The 23246-nt window shown below is 35.9% G+C and overlaps 4 protein-coding genes and 1 long non-coding RNA gene across 7 annotated transcripts; 2 read left to right on the top strand and 3 right to left on the bottom strand.

The window, feature by feature from the left end:
• Window positions 1-201: 201 nt before the first annotated feature.
• LOC124459525 (chondroitin sulfate synthase 1-like) lies at window positions 202-3084 on the bottom strand. The gene is made up of 2 exons (XM_047008975.1): window positions 1925-3084; window positions 202-1726 (listed from the first exon to the last, which is right to left on the bottom strand). Exons 1-2 carry the CDS (start codon window positions 2741-2743, stop codon window positions 269-271), a joined length of 2277 nt encoding a protein of 758 aa, XP_046864931.1. The 5' UTR covers window positions 2744-3084; the 3' UTR covers window positions 202-268.
• On the top strand, window positions 2293-16072 carry LOC124459529 (alpha-methylacyl-CoA racemase-like). 3 transcript variants are annotated; one of them, XM_047008980.1, is made up of 6 exons: window positions 2293-2346; window positions 3705-4057; window positions 4178-4404; window positions 4497-4683; window positions 4767-5182; window positions 15823-16072. In XM_047008980.1, exons 2-5 carry the CDS (start codon window positions 3724-3726, stop codon window positions 5171-5173), a joined length of 1155 nt encoding a protein of 384 aa, XP_046864936.1. In that variant the 5' UTR covers window positions 2293-2346; window positions 3705-3723; the 3' UTR covers window positions 5174-5182; window positions 15823-16072. The 3 variants fall into 3 exon arrangements, with proteins under 3 accessions (XP_046864936.1, XP_046864937.1, XP_046864935.1); XM_047008981.1 differs by lacking the exons at window positions 2293-2346; window positions 15823-16072 and adding an exon at window positions 5924-5966 and having other exon boundaries at window positions 3623-4057; XM_047008979.1 differs by lacking the exon at window positions 2293-2346 and having other exon boundaries at window positions 3624-4057.
• Window positions 5981-8435, top strand: LOC124459524 (chondroitin sulfate synthase 1-like). The gene is made up of 2 exons (XM_047008974.1): window positions 5981-6823; window positions 6915-8435. Exons 1-2 carry the CDS (start codon window positions 5981-5983, stop codon window positions 8364-8366), a joined length of 2295 nt encoding a protein of 764 aa, XP_046864930.1. The 3' UTR covers window positions 8367-8435.
• LOC124459532 (acetylcholine receptor subunit alpha-type acr-16-like) lies at window positions 12744-15925 on the bottom strand. The gene is made up of 7 exons (XM_047008985.1): window positions 15845-15925; window positions 15549-15706; window positions 15379-15423; window positions 15184-15293; window positions 14069-14298; window positions 13672-13884; window positions 12744-13319 (listed from the first exon to the last, which is right to left on the bottom strand). The coding sequence occupies exons 1-7, from the start codon at window positions 15885-15887 to the stop codon at window positions 12781-12783; spliced, it is 1338 nt and encodes a 445-aa protein (XP_046864941.1). The 5' UTR covers window positions 15888-15925; the 3' UTR covers window positions 12744-12780.
• Window positions 16073-21394: 5322 nt separating the features above from the next.
• On the bottom strand, window positions 21395-23034 carry LOC124459533. Its single transcript, XR_006953692.1, has 2 exons — window positions 22477-23034; window positions 21395-22388 (listed from the first exon to the last, which is right to left on the bottom strand). It is a non-coding gene; the product is annotated as an uncharacterized LOC124459533 (long non-coding RNA).
• Window positions 23035-23246: the final 212 nt, after the last annotated feature.

The raw sequence follows: 23246 nt of genomic DNA, 5'->3' as shown, positions 1-23246 counted from the left end.
CTTCATCTATGATAGTTCTTGGCAAAATTATGTACTGGTAGTCTGAAAGAAATACCTAAAATAACATAAGAATGTCATCGTGTGATAAGCCAAGCTCAAAATGGCGATTTGTAATGAAAATTTTTTTCAATGTAGTCTACTATTGAGTACACTACCTTAATTGTTTGCCGTTGACAAATATAAATAAATCATTCTTCAAAGTTTATAAATACAAAATTTGTATTAAAAAACATCTTGCAGAATAAATAGTATTGACAAAATTTGTTTTCTATATGTATTTTTTTATTTTCATGTAATCTACCAAAGATTCAGTGCTTGCCAATTGGGAAAGCGCAGAATTATGACAAGATTTTAACTTTACAGGATCCAAGTCTGGCGAGCAACTGGACTGATGATAAATATGAAGCAATCCTGGATCTGGTACTCTAAGAATGTCATATTTTCTAATTGTTAAAAACTTTTTGTATAAGAGAACATCTTCCATTCCCCAGCCTTTGATTTTTAAGTCAAAACCACCAATTGTGTTCATATCTTTACCATAGACGCACATTATGCCAAAACCATACTGTCTCCAAAAACCGTTGTTCCCTTTAAAATCATTGGGGTAGAAAATCTCATTCTCTTGTCTCTTTTTGAATCTTTCCTCCTGCTTACTCTTTGTTAACAAGTTTTGGTTAAACTGACTGAATACTATTGGATAAAAGACACGCTTTCCCAGAGCTGTGTTGAGTCGGCATCTTTGTAGGAATTCCTTATCAAAAGCGAGATCGACATCACAAAAGAATAGCAACGAGTCATCACTAAACTGCGCAACTCCAAGCTGCAGTGCCAGACCTCTTGAAAAGTTTCCGTCCACGGTTTTCCATTTGACTTCAAATCGAGGATACGTGTTGATATAACTTTGCAAAATTTGTTTGTGTTTTGTGGGGTTTCCTTTCTCATGAAAATATACGATTAAAAGTTTTACATTTTCGTTTGTAAGAAGAACCGTTCTTTCAAAATTAGCTAGATATCTTGTAAAGGCCTCCAGCCTTCCAGCAAGTGGCAAAATTATATTCACTGTTGGTAGATCTCTCGTGCTTGTGGGAAGTGACGTATAGATCATATTACCAAAGGGATTTTGTACATGTGCTTGATATTGCACGTTTATAGGTAGCTTGCGTTTGTTGAAGGCAATATGTTGATACGTTGCCATGCGCAAGTCGAATATGTATTGCAAGCCTTGAGTTGGTGATAGTCGAACGTAGCCTAGATTCATTTTAGAAAGAACTAATTCTCGATGAATTACATTTCTTGCTTCTAGGTTTATTTTAGCCAATGTTTGACGTAAAACTGAGTTAATGCTTTTTTTGATCGAATACGCAATTGGCATTTTTGAGCTGGATTCGATGCTGTATAAATTTTTCGGACTGAAAAGTTCCCATGTCAGTGTGCTGTTTAAACGCACATGTTGATTCAAATCTCTTTTGCTGCGTACCTTTACGATGCTTTTCTTTGCTAAACCATTTTCACGTAACGTATTTAGATTCTGTAAAGTGTTTATCTTCATAGCAGTGGTATGTTGAACTTCAAGCAATTTTTGTATTGAGAAGTGCAGGTGTATGCGGTACATGTACGCAGGGTTCTTCATAGGATGCAAGGTGATAGCGTTTTCTATTGCGTTCGTTTCCAGATCCCAATGGAATGCGTTTGTTTTGATCTGATTATGGTAAAATGTCCATTGCATCTGGAAGTAGTGGGTACAGGCTAAGTTGATGTTAATCATAATTAAAGTGTTAAAACATTACATTATTCTATTATTTATTAAATTGGTAGTACATCTCATTTTACATGCGCAGCGACCACTTATATTGTAAATTTTGTTCTGACAGAATTTTACATATTTTTTTCTAGATCAGTAAATGTAACTGAGTTTATTGCTCACCTCAAATGCCCATGTACAAGAAACACCGACATGTCTTTTAATGCATCTGCCAATTTCGACATCTTCATGATTCGACAACATGTTCTTCAAGCAATACTCCAAATGCGGACCCAGTTTTTTCAACAAACTCTTACTCATCACCATTCCTGGTCCACCCATACAGAAATTATCACTAGGCCCAAGGCCCAGGCGTCCTCGTTCCCTTGGCAAACCTTGACCTGCTTGTCCAATGTATAAATCCATCGAGCTGTCAAAACCACGCAACATTTTTTCTAACTTATTTGTTCGCACGTACACATCGTCGTCACATCGCATGAACCAATCATAGTCGTCGATAAAGTTATCATACATGTGTTTAAGCATCATGAATGATTTGCGTTGAGGTGGATAACTATCGTCTACATCCTTTAGGGCTACAACAGGTAGGGAACTCGGCGTTGTACTGCTATTGGTTTCATTCCCAGCAAAAAATGTCACTCTACCTGGAACGTTTTTACCCCAAGAATTATAAACAACTGTTGCTCTTGTGTCTAGAAACTTTTGCGCAGTCATAACACCGATATATATCAACTGTTTGGTAGTAAATTCATCAGCTAGCTGACGTGGCCGCTCAAACATTGCGTCTTCGTCAAACACAATCCGTTTGATTGTCACACACCGATTTACTGCCGTGCGATAATCAAATGAAATTTGCAGCCAATTTGATACATGAAATCCAGTCAAAGATCCAAGAGCAAATATTATAATTCTGCTACAAAATGCGCGATTGCTTGCCAGAAATCTTTTGATTCCCATGTTTACTTTCTTCAAACCGCGCATCGATGTATTCACAACTTTTGAAACGTATTAAATTTCAAGCGCATTTCTGTGACTCATCGCAAAGTGTCTTTGGCGTGTACACTTTTTCTTCGTCTTCATAATGTTGCGCGAAGCAAGATTTCATATAACTTATTGTGGGATTTTGATGGCTGCTTAATTTTAGCCTTGATGCTTTCCAAGTATGTCACAGCGTAAATGACAGATCGCAGGTGGTTCCTCATGTGTCCATTCTTGATCGCTACGGGTCAACCGTCAATATAGTGCTTGTTAGACTCGAGGCTAGACTATCTAGTTTCTTTTTCTTTTGACTGTATATTAACGATGAGCCGTTTGGCTTCGGGATAAACCACGCCTTTTTTATAGAACTAGTATTTGCAAGTTTTACATAAAGTTGATGTTAAAGCGAGTTGTGGAATTTTCATTTTAATATATTTTTGGAGACTTGAACTGGGTTTTGGCAATTAAGTGTTCCCATGGCATTATCTCGACAGAAAGAAGATGTTTGCCAAGGGAACGAATATTAATATTGCACTCTCGTTTTTTTTTCACAGTTCTGTAGAGATCTATATTAACGTTATGAACCAATCAATTTAATCATCAATTATATATATATTGTCAATTGTCAATAATTATTATTTAGATTTTTAACTTTTTCTGTCTTTATAAGAGAAGGTTTCAATCTCTTTATCATTTCTCGACAATATTAGTAGGTATACACTATAGCATAAAAGTTAAAATGAATGGCAATCTGTTTCGAAATTCCAACTGCATACCGTTCATATTGCATATAAATTTCTCTCTCCAAATAAATTAGTTCAATTCAGTAGATATCACCCAATATCACCCCATTATCACCCATATATCACACACATCACTGGTACAAATTTTATATTTTAGCGCGCAAAGCCTCAAGGTAAGGAGAATGATTGTGCCGCCATATTTAATTTTTTCTTTTTTCAAGAAAGCAAATTTTTAGTAAAATGACCGTGTTGCAAGGAGTAAAAGTCCTTGAATTTGCTGGTCTAGCTCCAGTTCCATATGCCGGAATGATCTTAGCAGATTTTGGTGCCTCAGTAACTCGTATTGATCGTCTACACTCAATTGGTCTCGAAACTTTTGACGCTCTCGGTCGTTCAAAGCGCTCTGTTTCTATTGACTTAAAACAAAAGAAAGGAATCGAAATAGTCAAAAGATTATCTTTGAATTCTGACGTCATCATTGAACCTTATCGACCGGGCGTAATGGAAAAATTGGGACTTGGACCAAACACTTTGATGAAGGACAATCCAAGACTAATATATGCAAGATTAACAGGTGATTACATCTTGCCCAACTACCCGTTGTTATTGTTCTAGTTAATTAACTTTCAATTTTTTTCAATAAAAACTTGTGCAGGTAGTATACAATTCAAACAACTGCTTTTGTCTTTTCTAGGTTTTGGTCAAAAGGGCCCATTTAGTTCAAGAGCTGGTCATGATATTAACTATTCTGGTTTATCTGGAATTCTTTCAATGCTTGGTCGCCATGGTGACAAACCTTTAGCACCATTAAACATTCTTGCAGATTTGGCTGGTGGAGGGTTGACCTGTTGCCTTGGAATTTTGTTGGCTTTATTTGAGCGAACCAAATCTGGGAAAGGTCAAATTATAGATTCATCCATGGTACTTAATAGTGTTATTAGTTCTATTTGAAAATAATTAATCCATAGGAAACAAGTTACTGAGTATAATATTTTAGGAAATATGGTTTTTAGGTCCATGGGTCTGCCTATTTGTCAACATTTTTTCATAAAACAGTCAATTTTGGTATATGGTCTGGGGAACGTGGTACGAACGTGCTTGATGGTGGTGCTCCATTTTATGATACTTATGAAACATCAGACGGTAAATATGTAGCTGTTGGGGCCTTGGAGCCACAGTTTTATCAGCTTCTTGTTAAAGGTATTACCCATTAAACTAGTTGGTGTTTTAGATGTTTATACAAATTCACAATTTAACGGACACTTCCTTGATTTTATTTTGAGGTTTGAATTTGGATAAAGAATTTCCAGATCAAATGGACACGAGTAGCTGGCAAAACATGAGATCAAGATTTACTGAAAAATTTTCATCCAAAACTCGTGATGAATGGTGTGAGATATTTGATGGTACGGATGCTTGTGTTTCTCCTGTACTAAGTCTATCTGAAGCACCAAAGCATCAACAAAATGTTGCAAATGATGTGTTCATTGCAAATTCTAATGGTATGTTGGAACCAAGTCCTGCACCTAAATTGTCAAGGACACCTGGTCATGTGGTGTCTTTAAAGCAACCAAGTCTTGGACAAGATACATGTGAAGCTCTCAAGGAGTGTGGTTATTCCTTGGAGGATATTGCTGAGCTGAAAAGAGAAGCTGTGATTCATTGTGGAGTTATGAAATCTTCATTATAATTGCTAAAGGTAAGTGAGTATTGTCAATACATGTATGTGATTCTTCGTAGTAAGTAGTCATGTTGAAAAAGCTTACTTAACATTCGAAATTTCCCTTCAATATAATGTAGAGGAAAGTTTCTTTCTTTGTTCCCTTCAATATAATGTAGAGGAAAATTTCTTTCTTTGTTATAAATTGGTTGCTATGCTTTTAATGAACAATGAAGTTAATGTATTCTTATTTTTGTTGACATATGAGTAGGATAGATTTCCCTGCCACATGAATACATCAGCTACAAGCAATGGCATCACCAGCTTGAAGTGTTTGGGGAGGAGGAGATAATATTCATATATGCATTTTATAATCCCCAATTTCAAAGGAACTTACGAGAGTGAAACATGTTTATATAAATATTGCCTCCCCCTCCAAGTATTGAACTGGCTATACCACCGGCTACGAGAAAACAAATATGTAAAATTTGTTAATCTACATCTTACTAGAATACTGAACTTAACCCTAATTCTAACCTGACATAATCTTATCATGATGCTGTTATGTATTTGCGCAGGTAACCACACAACCTGTGATTTTATAAAGTGTTGCCTTTTTTTATACACCCTGTATAACTGTGCCCAATATTGATTTGTGAATTGTAATAACAATGATATTTTCAAGTTATATTTTCTCTCAATGAAAACCAACAATCCTAAATTTACTAATTTACATAACTTTTACGCATTATTTCACACAAAGTCTTTGTTCCATCGTAGCGCTGTCAACGTCGTTTACACATTAAGTATGTATCAAAATGATGGATTTCACATTTGATGCCATGTCTTTTCATATTTTACCACATTATGACGCGTTTAAAGCCACCGCTTCGAAGTCCAAAGACATATTACATGGACGTATTCAAAGCTTTACTACTTGGTGTCCTTATTGGACTGATATTATCGTGCATGTTGCGAGAAATCATAGTTAATACCCCAAACAACGTTGTAAATTGTGAGACACACAGTCAAACACGGAAGACAAGATCCTTGTCGAAAGAACCAATGAAAAGACCTACGAACTTAGCGCTGGAATTGAAGAAACCGAAATATTTTTTACTTATTGGTATTATGACTGCTGAGCGTTATATCACGACTAGAGCCAAGACTATTATTGAATCATGGGGAAATATGAGTTCAGATTCGGTCAAAGTCCTATTTTTTTTAGGGGAAATGGGAAATAGTAGTTTAGATTTCGATGTAGTTCGTCTTTCAGGTGTTGATGATTCCTATCCACCGGTGAATAAATCTTTCATGATGTTGAAGTATATTTATGTGAATTATATCGGCGATTTTCATTGGTTCATACGTGCTGATGATGACGTCTACATGCGAAGCGATAAGCTGGTGGAACTACTTCACCAGTTTGACAGTTCACAGAATATATTGTTGGGTTACGCTGGCCAGGGAAAATTTGAAGAGAAAGGTAAACTCGGTTTGAAAGATGGTGAAAATTTCTGCATTGGTGGTGTTGGAGTTATCATGAGTGAAAGTGTTGTCAGGAATGTCGCACCATATTTGTCTATATGTTTAAATGAAACTGCAAGCGCACACGAGGATTCTGAATTAGAAAGATGTATACGTAAATATGTTGGTGTAATGTGTCCCTGGGCTAAAGAGGTGTGCTTGATTTTAAATAGAATAAGGCATTGCTTTATTGAATTTTTTCGCCGTCCGGATTGGTAATGATCCTATTGTTTTTCTATTGCAGAGTCAACATCTGTTTACTCAAATTTTTAAAAGACCGGAGAGGATTTTTGGGGATAGTTTGAGTAAAAGTCCCTTCAGGAATGCACTAAGTGTCCATCCAATCAAGGAGAGATCTTATATGCTTCATACACACCATTATTTTCTCACCAAATATCTTCTCGATGTTCAACATCGTGCTGCTGTTTTGAATCATAGATTCTCTAAGATCCGCAAAATCTCTCAATATCCCAGGAACAACACTGCATACCTTCGAAGGTCCAACTTTGACGGCTTGATGTTTGTCAATAATAGTTTGCCATGGGAATTTTCCGATTATATGCATGTTTATGGCTTAAGTGAGGAACCGCTAGCGTGGGTCAGTGGTCCATTACAGAGTGGCAGAAAAAATATCATTATTGGTGTGATGGAAACTATAAATGATATGGCTCGCCAATTGCAGGAATTGCCTGAAGATTTCAAGAAGGTTCACACTATGTGGCAACGTAATCATCCCACTTTTGGTTTACAATATACAATGGGTTTGGAAACATTATTGAGAAGCAGTGATGCCAGTAAAACTTTCCTTCCCCGTCGTACTCAGCGTAATATGCATTTTCAACAACGTTACGGACCGTTGTTAGCGAACATCTTGACTAAAAGTTCTGACTTGTCTTCTGAGGTTTTTCTACATTTCATTGTTCCGCTAGCTGGACGTTTCGATACTTTCATTCAATTTCTGAGCAGCTTTAAGAAATCATTCCTGAAGCCAAGACTCTCTGTTAGCCTTCTCGTCGTATATTTCCCTGACGTTTCTTCGCCAGCAAGACACAAAAGAATTTTTGCCGAATTTAAAGCCAGTCACGCGGGCTTTGATCTTTCTTGGTCTGAACTACGTGGTGATTTCTCCCGAGCACGAGCTTTGGAGTTTGGGGCGAGCTATTACCAGAATAATTCCCTTCTCTTTTTTGCGGACGTGGATCTGACATTTGATAAAGAATTCTTTTACCGTTGTCAAGCCGGTAGTATCCCTGGAAAGCGAGCGTACTTTCCCATGATGTTCAGTCAATTCAATCCTGATATTTTAAATTATAATTCATCTGTTCACCGCCGAATAAAGAGATCCCAGGTCGCATTTCCTTCTGGCTTTGCACGCCTACAAGGGGTGTGGCGAAAATACAGCTTTGGACCAGCATGTGTGTATTCAAAGGACTATTTCGCTGTTGGTGGGTTTAACACCTCTATACAAGGATGGGGCGTCGAGGATTTGGATTTCTTTGATAAATGCTTGCGTCACGATTTGGAGGTTTTACGCGCGCCCGACTTGGGTCTGGTACACACGTATCACGTGCAGTCGAATTGTAAGGATCCTAGAATGAACAGTGAGCAAGCGCAGATGTGCGAGATGTCGAAAAGACAGAATATAGCGTCAGAAGCTTCTTTGGTGGACTATATGTTAGATAAAGCTTATTTATAATAAACTATTCATTTTAAATAGTATTTGATAATAGTCAATTATATTTTATACAATATTGATCAACACAAACAGTTCTCTATGTTGTTAGTCTTGCTGTTTTACACTAAATTTGTTGATCTTGTGTTAGGTTCTCCCATTTAAGTACATCTTCGTTGACAGTACATTGATTAGGTTTTAGTTTCTTCCATTTAAGAACATCTTCGTTGACAGTACATTGATCAAGTGTAAGGTTCTCCCATTTAAGTACATCTTCGTTGACAATACATTGATCAGGTGTTAGGTTCTCCCATTTAAGTACATAATTGTGGACAACGAAGATGTACTTAATTGGGAGAACCTAACACCTGATCAATGTGTTGTCAACGAAGATGTACTTAACTTTGGAGAACCAAACGTCTGATCAATGTATTGTCATGCGAGGGATCAGTTTTCAGAATACGATAATTATTTTTATCATTACTTTTAAGTGGGTGACCATGGTAATGGTTTAAAATGGAGGAAATATGAACAAAGCTCAGTTAGATATAAAGACATAATGTAAAGCAATCGTTCACTAACATGACTGAAGACAACGAGAGTTAGATTGAAAGTGAAGCGAAGATGTTGCACACGGAAAGAACAATTCACTGAATTTGAATAGCAAACAGACTAGCTCAGGAACACAACGGCTGCCTGCTTAAAGTAGGAACTCCGAATTTCAAACAAATATGCACAACTTGTGCATGCTAAATATGTATGCTAAGTAATATGTTTTCACAATTAAAAACGCTCGTAAAAAATCAGTTCCTACCAGATATGAATGATTCAACGAGTTTCACGATTGGGTAAATCAGACAAATTGAGACAATATAGATGAATTGCCTTGTTTACGTTTTGCTGGCAGGCAGATTTTCGTCGAGTATTTTTAGACAAACCGAACAACAATGTTTAACCTCTCTTGGGATCAATCTGCCTGCCAGCAAAACGTAAACATGGGAAGTCATCTATACTATACAGGGTGTATCGAAAAAAGAAAGACTTGTAGAAATATCTACTTGTTAAAATTTCAAAGCCTGATCACTATGCTAATCCCACAAGAAAATGTGCGAAACGTTTCGTATTTTTCATTCATAGGATGAAGGGTACATTTTTCTCACTTTTTGTAAACTAGGTGCTAAATTATAACCATTTTTTTCTAAAGTTTACATTGCTCTTGCTCACATGTTTATGTTGGATATATGTTGGGTAATGCTGTAATAGATCATAAATATAGAAATTCAACTCGTCAATCCATGTATGAAGTCTGTTTCCTGACTTTGATGAGTAAGTCTTGATGGGAAGTTAATTCTAACTAATACATCTCCTATGAATATACTTATATCTTAGCATTTTATAACGCATATAACTCGCGAAAAGTTTTTTTATGTCATATGGTGTGACCTCTGTGTACTACACAAATTAAAAGAATTGTTTGATTGTGTCCACAAGACGTAAGACTTAATATATTCACTTAAATAAAGTATTGATTGACTCAGGGTCCCTGGTGGGGATTGAATCCAGTTGGACTCCCTGTGTCGTCATTTGCACTGGCAGCAGGAATGTGTGACGCGATTGCCATAAATGGTAATAGTATTTTAAGATAATGACACATGTTCAGACTTTTTACGTGGAATTTTTTCATTTTTTGAATTTCTTAAGAGTCAACACGACCCTCTCTTGTAATACTTCACTGTTTAGCTTTTTCGTGAGAATCCTCACTTTTCATTACATAGAACGTTTACCAAGCGTAAACAGACCACAATTCTTTATTAATATTCTTATCACTTTTTTGATGAAGATTCTATGGAATTAGTTGTTTACCATACATCACAATTTCTCATACGAGTAAATCCTCAGTTTCTTATTAACAAAAAAAGTTGTAGATATTGTGCTGGTATGTAGAAAAAAAGCAAACTAACACATATTTGAAATGACTGCTTAAAGATTCAAAGCGCAATCACTATCATCTTTAAACTCTTTAGCTGTGCTCTTTAGTCCACAAGGACAATTTTGCAGATCTTAAATAATTTCCGGTGTGTCTGGTTGCGCGATAATAGCTAGACAATGTGCTGATGCGTGCAGCGAATGACGCGTTTGATAACAATCACGCGGTAGATATTGGTGTAACCTAAATACCGTTCACTCCATTCAAATGCTTCATGCTACGAAGCATTCCAGCCCTGCAGGTACTCTGATAAAACATTGAAAACTAATGTAGTTCAATCATTAAATCGACAGAAATTTGCAGTCAGACTTCAGTAAAAAAAGAGGAGGTATGTTATTGTGCTTGGAGAAATAGTGTAGCGTTTTCTAAGTGTCGTATTATGATGTAAATATTGTTAGAAAGATTTAAAAAGTGGATGTCATTTTAACTATGTAGGCGACACTTAAATGCAAACTGTATTTATTCCTTGGAGAAGTTAGTGTTTGAATCCAATAGTACGTTTCACTGTCATGTAAACAGTCTTTCATCCATATTCCCGTTTAGATTTGGGCATGTGTAATAATGACGTCAGCATGCACGTTTTCACTCTTGTTTCTGACAATACAATTAGTTACCTGTTCTGTTTAGAATGACCAACTAACAAGTCTATACCAGTTTATACGTTTAAAATCTTTTCATAGTTGTAGTTAGCTTTGTTTAACCATTGTCCACACGAAGCACGAATAATGCTGGAGGGGAAATGTTCTAGCTTATCAAAAAGATATGCGTTATATCGTCCGAATAAATAATTTTTACTCGTAATGGAAATCCTAATCTCGTAAGCTCTTTTACTTATTAAAATAAAATCATCGTCAGCAACTAAATTTTTTTTCTATGACAAGATTTTTATGAAGAGTTTTGAAGACTGTCTTGTTTAAACATGAATCACATCCGTCAATTATTTTAAATGTTGTGTGTTTTTACTCGTGCCTAATATCGTGTGATAATGGCTGTTAACACAGCTTAAAATAGTTTATCGATAGGACTTGTTTGTCTGTCTATATTGCTTATAAGAAGGAATTATTTTTGAACTATGACGATTCAATTAAAAAAAAGTTTGGCTTAAATTCAGTTCTCTGTTTGCACAATGATAAGTGAAGTAAGTTCACAAGGAATTAAAGTGCGATTAAAAACATGAGCGAAGTAATCCACGAGTTCAGCTGATAAGCTAAGCATTAAAAAATATTAGCTACCAAAAAGTAATCAAGATTAAAATATCTCCTTGCATGACCATTTTTTGAACACAACTAATATGACAAGACAGTGATTTCATTTGACAAGGCGAGGAAATGTGTGTGTGCGAGTTGTTAAAGAATCTTTGTTCAGGAATGTTTACATAAGAAGTTTCTAGCTCATATGTGTAAGAAACTTTATCCTCGTTAGTAACGGTGTTTGACGAAATCAAGAGACGAAATCTGTATACTCCATTACTCTTTCCTTAGCTTATACACATATGATCTTATTCAAAGGTAATTGTCACTAATCAGAGCACACCATATGGAAAATATACATTTGGTTGAAGTCACATAGTTTTTCGAGCGTGAAAGAAACTGCATCTCTTTGTAATGTTACGAACGATAATATTTTCCTCATTGATTGATTTGACTAAGAAGTTCCATGTGTGTTGTCATGATGAATGGCGATTTTGATAGTTTATGTCACAGCTGAAGCACTTGCACAACATGTGGTTCGTCTCTATTGATAAGGTCACCATATTGTTCAATTATATTTAATTAGGACGTGCGTTCTTTCATACAGAGATCAACATGTCTGCTGTGCGTATGGATAGTTCTATCACGCTGACAACGTCCTTAAAGGGACCAATATCATCATCAAAATTAGCTGTTGGCTCTGAAATTTTACAAAATGTGAATTATAAAACTTGTAAGAACACCGTGTATCCTCTACCACATTGTATTGTGCTGCGGAGACTCGAGGTCACGGCGTCAAATACCTCAAATCTTCTCGAGTCTGCCCTCGTCAGTGAGGAGGCTATTGCTCTGATGGTGAAAGAACTTAATCTGGAAAGTCTAAAAGAGTTGCCGGAATTACGCATTGAGTTTGCAGATTGGGCTTCTGGTATATCTGCTTTGGGGAGTTGTTAAATTTGTGTTTGTATGCCATTAAATGCACGGTGTGAAAGATGATGAACTCAAAGTGAGTGGTACGATAGCGATGCCATCGTATGGTATGTATGTATACGAAACCATGTACGAAACCAACGTCAGCTGACCAAGCTGTAGTGCGCCCACGTTCCGGACTCAACCACTGTAATGAATACTATCCTTCATCAAAGTGATAGGTGCTTAACAGTTCAATGAAAATAGTTATCCATAAAAGAAATAATGTTAAATTAAAATTAATGTATCCCAATATGTGCTCGCAGTTCGCTTTTTTTTATTACCATTTTTTTCAATTCTTACATTCTTGTGAAACAGTAGCAAGAACTACGATAAAGGTTATGCTAATAGCCACGAGAAAGATTACAAACATAACACGATCGACTATCATTGCAGCTAACTTCCAGTGTTCAGTGGTCGTTTCAAATGTTTGTTGAAACGATGCTTCTCCACGTAATTTTCCCCAACCTATACGGCTTCTGCTTTCACGCTGCTCATTTTTACTGAACGGGACTTTTTCTGCTATTTCTTGGTGAATCAAATCAGATTTATGTCCGGGCGCCTTCGTGTTGATGCCCAGGAGCTTTCTTGCCAATTCAGTAACAAGCCATCTGACCCACGGGGACATTTTGTACCATTTGGGATCAGTGTAGTACAAGCTGAGGGTGTAGCAGACAGCTATGAGACCGAGGGTCTCCTCAATCATACATGCAAAATAAAATATTCCCAACAATGGAATGGAGTCTGAATTTGGTGGAACTTTGTCGGCGACAATAAACATAAAGACTGTCATTGCAAGGATGATGGTGATCGATAGTGATACACGTTCACCTGAAAGACAAATAAAATTTTGATTTTGATTGTAGAAAATCTGACAGATGTATTCAGATGTTATCATGATAACTCGTGTTCATCAAAGTTCGGAGAAATGTGGAATTTTATAGTTTTGTCAGTCACAATTCCAAAGTCATCATGTCTACATTGTCTGATTATAAAGTGAATGGTTTGAACACGGATACATCAAAATATTTTTGTAAATTTTCATACCCTTCAGGTTAGTGCAGCCCTCAATACTAACCTCACTACTGCTGTGGATGTTAAAGTGTCAGTCAAAATTAACATTAACATTCCTTCTCTGGACTGCACTAACCTGGACTATCAATATCTTCAAACATGCAGTTACCTGACTCTGGTGGTAGGCAAAACGATAATATTGTCAGAACTGTGATGCAAATACATGGCATAATTAAGTTGAACACATAGGACAGCGGTTTTCTCTCGATCCTAAGCGTGTAAGTGAGGTCAACATAAGGTTCTTCGCAGCATGCGTAGTAAAGTATGTTCTTCTTCACGGGAAACTCCATTACGCACCATTCAGCACTTGTCTTGAATGAACCTAATGAATGATTTAAAGTTAATTTTCTTATTGTTAGTTGCCTTTACTCATATAGATTACAGCCATGATGAATTCAAATTATCAACTTCAGTAACTTTAGAAAAATTCCTTTTGTCCTTCTACGGTTTTCATGCCACCGGGGACGTGACACTTTTGTCATTTTTAAAATTCAATCGACTTTTACCTAAATCGGCACTTGCTGCCTCTGGAATGATGTCCAGTCTTGTTCCATCATAGGTCCATGAACCAAGTTTTACGACACATGCTTGTTGATCGAAAGGAAAGTTGCGTACATCTATCTTGCAGTGACTCTCGAAATTGATCGGAGTGTACCATTGATGGTGGCCTGAAGAATTCACGATTATTCTTGTCTTAGCTTCATCTAGATGACCACCACTTTTTTCACTAGCGACACTAAAAAAGCAAATCAAGTTTGTGCAATGAAAACGCAAACAGGTACATTTTGTCAACACTTCTTGGCTGATTGAACAAAATGAAATTGGCTTGTTATATCGCAAGAAGATGGAGCAACTTTTTCGAAGCTTGACGACAACAATTTTCATCATCCTTGTCGGAACAAATTTTGACACTGAAGCTGCTGTAAGAAGATTGTAAAAAGTTGTTTCAAGTTGCATGTTTGTATGTTCATAGGTGTGTAAATACTTGAATGTGTATTTGCTGTGTGTGAAATGTACCATGCTGTTTGTGTTGCTTATTGCATTGAACATTAAATTCATTTTAATTTTGAACGAAAATTTTTTGGAAAAATGCAGATCAAATTACACGTCAGAAAATTGATTGTTGAAGGAATGTATGAGATGTGATATAGCGCCAGCATACATTAAAAAATTTGCCAGACAACGAACATTTCAACTATAAAAGTCTTAATCATTTAGATGTGTAGTTTTTATTGTTTCTTTCAGCTCAACAGTGCACGTTTTGTACATTTTTCAAATGAAGATAAAAATAACTCAAATAAATCTTTCATTAGCATTTCATGGTGGAAAAACATGGTATAGTTGACTTGTCAATGCTTAACCTGGCTGTAAAATTATGTTGATATTGTAATTGACATGGTTATAACAAGCTAGTTTAATATGGTGGTAATATTGTGGTACTTTGTAGTACCATGGTGGTGACATGGTGGTAACATTTTCTACACATCGTAGTTAACATAGTTATAACATGGTAGTTAACATTGTGGTAATATTGTAGTAACTTGATGGTACCATTGTCATAACACGATGGTAACATTGAAGTAACATGAACACATATTTTCTAATTTCATACATGACAAACCTGTCATACAAGACCACGTCTGGTTTCCACACACGCGAAGAATAAATATTTACATGTGTAATGTTCATGAATTGATTTGGATTCCATGAGAAACTTGGATTGTTCCAAGACTATGAACAAAAGACATACTCCTGCAAGAACTCGACAAGACATAGGAAAGAAACTCGACTTGAAAAGACCGACACTGTTACAAACCTGTCTGACAAACACACTGGTTGTTAATATTTGTTGTTTTTCGTTCTGAAAAAATACATTTCCTATATGTTAGAAGTAGAATAGTTGAACCATCAAAACATGTGAGATATTTGTCGATATTTCCACAAGAACTTTTCGTAAATATTTTCAGAATTTCATAATAGTCTTACCACGTCTATAATTTGATTTAATGTCAAACCAAACTTTACTTGAACAGGGCCGTTCACTCTGGGTAATACATCTGGATGTGGAGCTTTGTCAAGTAACATTTTCAACAATCGTTCTTCTTCGTTGTAAAATGCTTTTACGTATGCAATGACTAGGAAAACTGTTGAAAAATTCATCATTAAAAATATCTCTATGTATTTACATAGAAAACATCTTGCCAAAACAAAAAATTACCCAAATCGTAAGTATGATCACGACTAAATCCTTTATTTGTAGGATCGATGAAACAACTGCTTACCTTCAAAAATTTGTGTAAACCCGAATAATGAAAAGACATTCATCGTGAACGCAATAGAGAAGTATTTTAATGCAAGTCGAATGTTATTTCAGATTAAATCGTGCACACCTTGGTTATTGGCAGACAGGGTATTGACAAGAAGTGTTAAAAATAATATCCATTAGTTAATTGTGTTAAAATTCTATGATACGTGGGTCAGATTTATAATCCATTAGTATCTACATAATATTTTTTGTGTTTGCTTTTAGTACTGTTGCATATTCACATAAAAATAACACAAAAGCACATAGAAAAAGCAGCGTTAAAAAAACGATGGATTGGAAAGTCCCTTCTTGTTTTTGAAAGTCCCTTTTTAGTTTGACAGTGAGGTGGTATTTTTTGGAGAGTATACTGAACCGTTAATACGACATTCCCTGAAGCAAAAAACGTATAAAATTACCGTAAAAAGTAGATACGTGGATAGAAAATCACGGCAGGAAATTCCATGGTAAGACGAATGAGATATGGATGGAGAGAAGAAAAAGGGAAGTGGTTAATTATCGTTTTCAAAACTATCTGGCAATAGCTAATAATTTGAGTATAAACCCTTCAACAGGAAATTGAATCTTAGACCGATGTTGGTGGTTTTCATGTCCGCCATGCTGGAGGACTCCTATAACAAAAGAATATTTTATTGTTATCAACTGAGATGGTGGAACCTGAAGCAATTTAAACAACGATAAACCCTAACTGAGTTTCTGGAATCAAGGCTACCATAAACTCATCTAACTCAGGAGTAAGATAATACTTGCGTTATTTGAAAGGATGAACAAATTTTGATGGTGATTGATTTGCGTGGTACCATAAGACAATGACCAATTGTTATAAGAATTTAAGATAATAATTATGTATATTTAATGAAGAGAGAAAATAGCTCTTTTGTGGAATCACCGTCTGTTGTTTTCAGTAATTTGTTCAAGTACCAATAATGAATGTTAAAAAGTCAAGTGGAGCATATCCATGACATACACAAGAGCAGTTTAATTATCGTAGTAAAGATATTATTCACTTCAAGTTTTTTTAATAGTCTTATCAACTGCGAGGCGTCATTCCAAACAGCTGTCATTCACATACAGTTCAAGATCACACAAAGGCGACAAATGCAACTGCATTGAAAAGATTTGTGGTAAGGCAAAACAAAGTATACTTGATGGAATAGATTACGGTAGCTACATAACGTTAATTTTCTATTCATTTCCAAAATACGTCTTATCGGATTTCAGATCTATTAAATCGTGTTGATAAACAATCAAGATCGTCAACATCTGTTAATGTAACTGAAAAAACATCTATGACCTCGAGACGACTTGTTGAAAAACCTTCTCGCTTAGAACAGCTGAAGTCAATGTTTATTCTGGTGGTTCTCATTCATCATCAAGTCATCAAAGAAGTAAGAATTGACAATTTAAAATATTGTAAGCTATCGTGTTTTCATTGTTTAAGGAACTGGTATAGACAAACTAAAATCATAAATCTAGAATTTAATTGTTATTTCACTGTTAATACGTGTAAATTTAGCAATGAATGTTTTTAATGCTATGTAAGTCATCAACTAATTTGTGTCCTTTCACCTAAATGTGAACTTACTTATAAGAATAAAAACATCTACGTTAATCTAAAATGATCGAACAAGGTATGTTTTTTATTGCAGCCAACACTTATATAGCTATTAATGTGTAATAATGAAACTGCAGATGCCAGCTAAACTCATGACATCTACGTGAAGATGCTCCTTCTGTTCAGCTCGCTCATCAACCATCCAAAAAGACTCTTAGATGCCTAAACCAATACCAAGCAAGAAATTTTCCATTCTCAACTTCAATATTGTTTGAGTGACCGAAAGACGAAAAGAAAATCCACAAGTGCCATTTATGAAAATTTACCAACAACTTTTGATAACAGCTGCTGAAAGAAATGTGAAAAGCAAAACCATTGTGAAATATGCTACAGAAGTACTTGCTTCGATATCATGCGTAAAAAAAGATCTCAAGTCTAATGTACTCCTGTTGTGTGGTAAGACTACATACGATAAACGAATCTCTTTTGCAACTAAATGCGTTTTGATTTATCTCTAATGTTCTTCTTAAAATGTCAATGGTTTAAAAGTTGATGTTAACAATGTATATATACTTAATACGAATTATATTTTTTTAGTACTTTAATTAATACACTGTCGTAAAATGACTAAACTTGCCATCTTTCTCCAACTCACTTACTGGTCGAGTGGGTAGGTAGAGGCTTCTCAGGTTGTGGTGTGAGGTTCGAATCTTCGAGGGTCAATCAGTTGTTGTTGGGTTGGTGTGTTGAACATAAGACTTGCAATAACCGAGTACCGTGAATGTCAAGAGCACAGCAAGGGCAGATAATAGTGTACACGAGATGTACAAATGGCAATTCTATTGTTGGTTTTTAACGAATGGAATGCGACACTTAGTATATTTTCAGAAAAAAATCCCAAATAAAAAAAGAAACGGGGATCTGTTGCAAAAATTTTGCCCTAAAAAAACTAAGTCTTTTGATCAAATTTTTCTATGACTTCCCGAAGGAAGTCATTTTTTAATAGTCAGGAAACAGAGGGCAAACCGAACGCCCTTTCACATCCCCTCCTAACCTCAACCTTGCACTCAATCCTCAATCTACAACCCGAACTGACGACGACACCGGGACGAACCAAGGACCTCGTGCATTGGAGGTCAGACAGAGCCTGTCAAGCCAGAAGCTCAACAACGAATACTAACAGTTTCTTGGCATATTTGCCCCTTTTTTTAACTTTGAAGTAGAAATATACAATATACAAGGTGGTCTTGAACCTTAGAAGGTGCAATTACATTAGCCATGACTTTACCTCAGTTATTTACGTATTATTAAACTCTAAAAAGCTAAAGAGAACGGAGCGGTCTTGAACCCGAGAAGGAGTGATTACGAAATCGTCATCTGTACCGCTCAGCCAAGCGAGAGAGATGTGATGTCGATGAAAACATATCAAGTGTTTCAACAGAACAGCATTTATTGCCTTTCATTACATAAGGCTTTAGTTTATAACCTGTTTTGAAAATATGCCTTCGACGGCATCATAGCAATAGTAGAACTCTAAAGGCAAGGGCTTCCTCTTCGCACTCTAAGCAATAAATACTTTACTATGAACAAACAAGAGGAACAAAGTAAGTCCAATGGCATCCATTGACATGTGGTGCATTCGGGTCATGACGCGCATGTCCTTAATCAATTTTGTCCATTCAAGAGTATCGTGAAAAGACTATTTTCATAGATATTTTTTCTTGTCTTTCCCGTCGTCAATTTTAATGATCGTTATTTCAAACCTTGTGTCTATCTTTGTGTCTACCTTTCTTCGGTCTACCTTTCTGTCTACCTTAATGGGATTGTCTACCTTTGTGTCTACGTTTTCAAAGGACAAAGTTTTCATTTTGTTGAACACAACATTTGAAAAATTATTCATTTCATAGTTGAAAGTAGTCAATGTAATCGAAGGTAGTCAATTCACGCATTGCCATGTGGTAAATCAGGGCAGTGACGAGCATGTCTTTGGTCATTTTTCCCGATGTAATGGCGTCGAGTTAATTGGACTTTATGTTTGAACTAACTGAACTATATTTTATCATCGTACGCACCAACCATATTTTCTTTGACCGTTAGTGTTGGTCGCGCAAAGACAAGGGTTTAATAATTCCAAACAAGGACAAAGAAACCTATGAAATGACGTTTTTATGATATCGTCTTTTATGCAATGACAACTTTTTTTAAATGCTATTCCTCATAAAATGACAACTTTTTTAAATGTCGTCTCCCATAAAAAGGTAAGACGAAACAGATTTTGACCAGAACAGATGACACAACTTCTGAAAAGACGTCTATTCTATTTGAGGCCATTGACTATATTCGATTACGATTCCTCCTAGGAAATGACGACTTAGTGCCCTATGATCGTTACCAAATTAACTGCTGACGGTACAGAAATGCCTGCTTTGGTTACGAAAGTGCCCTTTGATCGTTACACAAATGCCCACAGACGGTAACAAACGTTACAAAATGCCAAATTTTATCATCATCAAACGCACCAACCATAATTTTTGACTGTTGGTGTTGGTTCCACACAGTCGAGAGTTTAATGACGCCTTTTTATGATATCGTCTTCTATGCAATGACAGCTTTTTAAAATTTTTTCCCTTTCTACATTCCATTACTTCGATTACATTGACTACTTTCGACTATTAAATGACTAATTTTTTCAAATGTCGTGGTGTTCAACAAAATGAGAAATTTGTCCTATGAAAAGGCATCCACAAAGATAGACAAGAAGGTAGGCACAAAGGTAGACTAGAAGAAGGTAGACACAAAGTTAGACAGAAAGGTTTGAAATGACGATCATTAAAATTGACGACGGGAAACCCAAGAAAAAATATCTATGAAAATAGTCTTTTCACGATACTCTTGAATGGAAAAAATTGATTAAGGACATGCGCGTCATGACCCGAATGCACCACATGTCAATGGATGCCATTGGACTTACTTTGTTCCTCTTGTTTCTTCATGGTAAAGATTTATTGCTTAGAGTTCGATCAGGAAGCCCTTGCCTTTAGAGTTCTACTATTGCTATGATGCCGTCGAAGGCATATTTTCAAAACAGGTTATAAACTAAGGCGCCTTATGTAATGAAAGGCAATAAATGCTGTTCTGTTGAAACACTTGATATGTTTTCATCGACGTCACATCTCTCTCGCATGCCTGAATGGTACAGATGACGGTTTGATGATCACTCCTTCTCGGGTTCGAGACCGCTTCGTTCTCTTTAGCTTTTTAGAGTTCAATAATACGTAAATAACTAAGGTAAAGTCATGACTAATGTAGTTGCACCTTCTAAGGTTCAAGACCACCTTGTATATTGTATATTTCTACTTCAAAGTTAAAAAAAAAGGGGGAAATATGCCAAGAAACTGTTAGTATTCGTTGTTGAGCTTCCGGCTTGACAGGCTCTGTCTGACCTCCAATGCACGAGGTCCTTGGTTCGTCCCGGTGTCGTCGTCAGTTAGGGTTGTAGATTGAGGATTAAGTGCAAGGTTGAGGTTAGAAGGGGATGTGAAAGGGCGTTCGGTTTGCCCTCTGTTTCCTGACTATTAAAAAATGACTTCCTTCGGGAAGTCATAGAGAAATTTGATCAAAAGACTTAGTTTTTTTAGGGCAAAATTTTTGCAACAAATCCCCTTTTCTTTTTTTTTATTTGGGATTTTTTTCTGAAAATATACTAAGTCTCGCATTCCATTCTTTAAAAACCAACAATAGAATTGCCATTTGTACAGCTCGTGTACACTATTATCTGCCCTTACTGTGCTCTTGACATTCACGGTACTCGGTTATTGAAAGTCTTATGTTCAACACACCAAGCCCAACAACAACTGATTGACCCTCGAAGATTCGAACCTCACACCACAACCTGAGAAACCTCTACCTACCCACTCGACCAGTAAGTGAGTTGGAGAAAGATGGCAAGTTTAGTCATTTTAAGACAGTGTATTAATTAAAGTACTAAAAAAATATAATTCGTATTAAGTAAATATACATTGTTAACATCAACTTTTAAACCATTGACATTTTAAGAAGAACATTAGAGATAAATCAAAACGCATTTAGTTGCAAAAGAGATTTGTTTATCGTATGTAGTCTTACCACACAACAGGAGTACATTAGACTTGAGATCTTTTTTTACGCATGATATCGAAGCAAGTACTTCTGTAGCATATTTCACAATGGTTTTGCTTTTCACATTTCTTTCAGCAGCTGTTATCAAAAGTTGTTGGTAAATTTTCATAAATGGCACTTGTGGATTTTCTTTTCGTCTTTCGGTCACTCAAACAATATTGAAGTTGAGAATGGAAAATTTCTTGCTTGGTATTGGTTTAGGCAGCTAAGAGTCTTTTTGGATGATTGATGAGCGAGCTGAACAGAAGGAGCATCTTCACGTAGATGTCACGAGTTTAGTTGGTATCTGTAATTTCATTATTACACATTAATAGCTATATGTTGGCTGCTTCGTTGTATGGATGTTGAGCTGTATTGTTCAAGAATACCGTAGATATTTCTTAAATGCATGATAACAAACTAAAACTGGAAAAGTGGTTAAGTGGACTGTGGCTGACTTTGTGTTTTTTCCCTTTCCGTACAGCTTGCTTTGTTGATTTTTGCTTTGTTTCATCGTTGTTCATGTTGTATAAACCTTGACTTGATCCCTCTCCTTCGCGTAGTCTGTCATCATCCGTAATTTCTCACATATATCGGTAATGTTTCAACTTGCTCTTAATTTGTTTATGCCAAATGATCGACTTTTACCAAGAGTCTCCAACGTGGATCACTGGAATAACCATTGACTTTAGCTGTTCTTAGTGAGAACATTTTTTGACAAGCTTTTTCGAAGTCGTAGATTCCTTTTTGTTTAGTTACATTCACAGATGTTGATAATCTTCACTGTTTATGGGAATACAATTTAATAGATCTACAATCAAATAAGAAGTATTTCGTTAATGAGCAGAAAATTTAACGTTGTATACAGTCATCTATTCCATCAGAAGAACCAAACTTACATTGCTCTGCACAACTATCCAAAACTCTTACTTTGTATTTGTCGCCTTGACAAATACAAAATGACTGTTTGCCATGACACCTAGTAGTTGATAAGTCAAAGCAGTTAAAATAAATCATAGTTTTGTTCACAGACCGAATTAAGCCGCTTTAAGCATGTTAATATTATGGATTATTTTCACCTGATTGTTTTACAGTCATTATTCATATTTATACAAATTACCGGATAACTATGCGTTTTTGGAATCCTCAAAACAAATGACGGTGATTCTACACAAATTGTTCTCCTTTCATAAATGCAATTTACAATTGACCATTGTTTCATAGTATGACGCAAATCAAATCACACACAAATTTGTTCAGCCAGTCAAATAATGCAAGTTTTCTTACTGCTTATTCCTGAGTTAGATGAGTTTATGGTTGCGTTTATGGCTTTATCCTTTTCAGGTATCATCCAAGAAAAAGGAAGACAAAAAAGTAGACACAAAGTTAGACATAAAGGTAGACATAAATGTAGACATAAAGGTAGACACAAATGTAGACATAAAGGTAGACACAAAGGTAGACAAAAAGGTAAACAAAAAGGTAGACACAAAGGTAGACACAAAGGTAGACAAAAAGGTAGACGAAAAGGTAGACACAAAGGTAGACAAAAAGGTAGACATAAAGGTAGACATAAAGGTATACGCAAATGTTGACACAAGTATAGACATAAAGGTAGACACAAAGCTGAATAAAAAGGGTTGACTCAAAGGTACAAAAAAAGTATTGA

Source organism: Xenia sp. Carnegie-2017, unplaced genomic scaffold, assembly GCF_021976095.1.
Source record: "Xenia sp. Carnegie-2017 unplaced genomic scaffold, XeniaSp_v1 HiC_scaffold_13, whole genome shotgun sequence".
NCBI classification, from domain to species: Eukaryota; Metazoa; Cnidaria; class Anthozoa; order Malacalcyonacea; family Xeniidae; genus Xenia; species Xenia sp. Carnegie-2017.
Note: the sequence above shows the minus strand (reverse complement) of the source record. Positions and strands in the feature narration are given on the sequence as shown.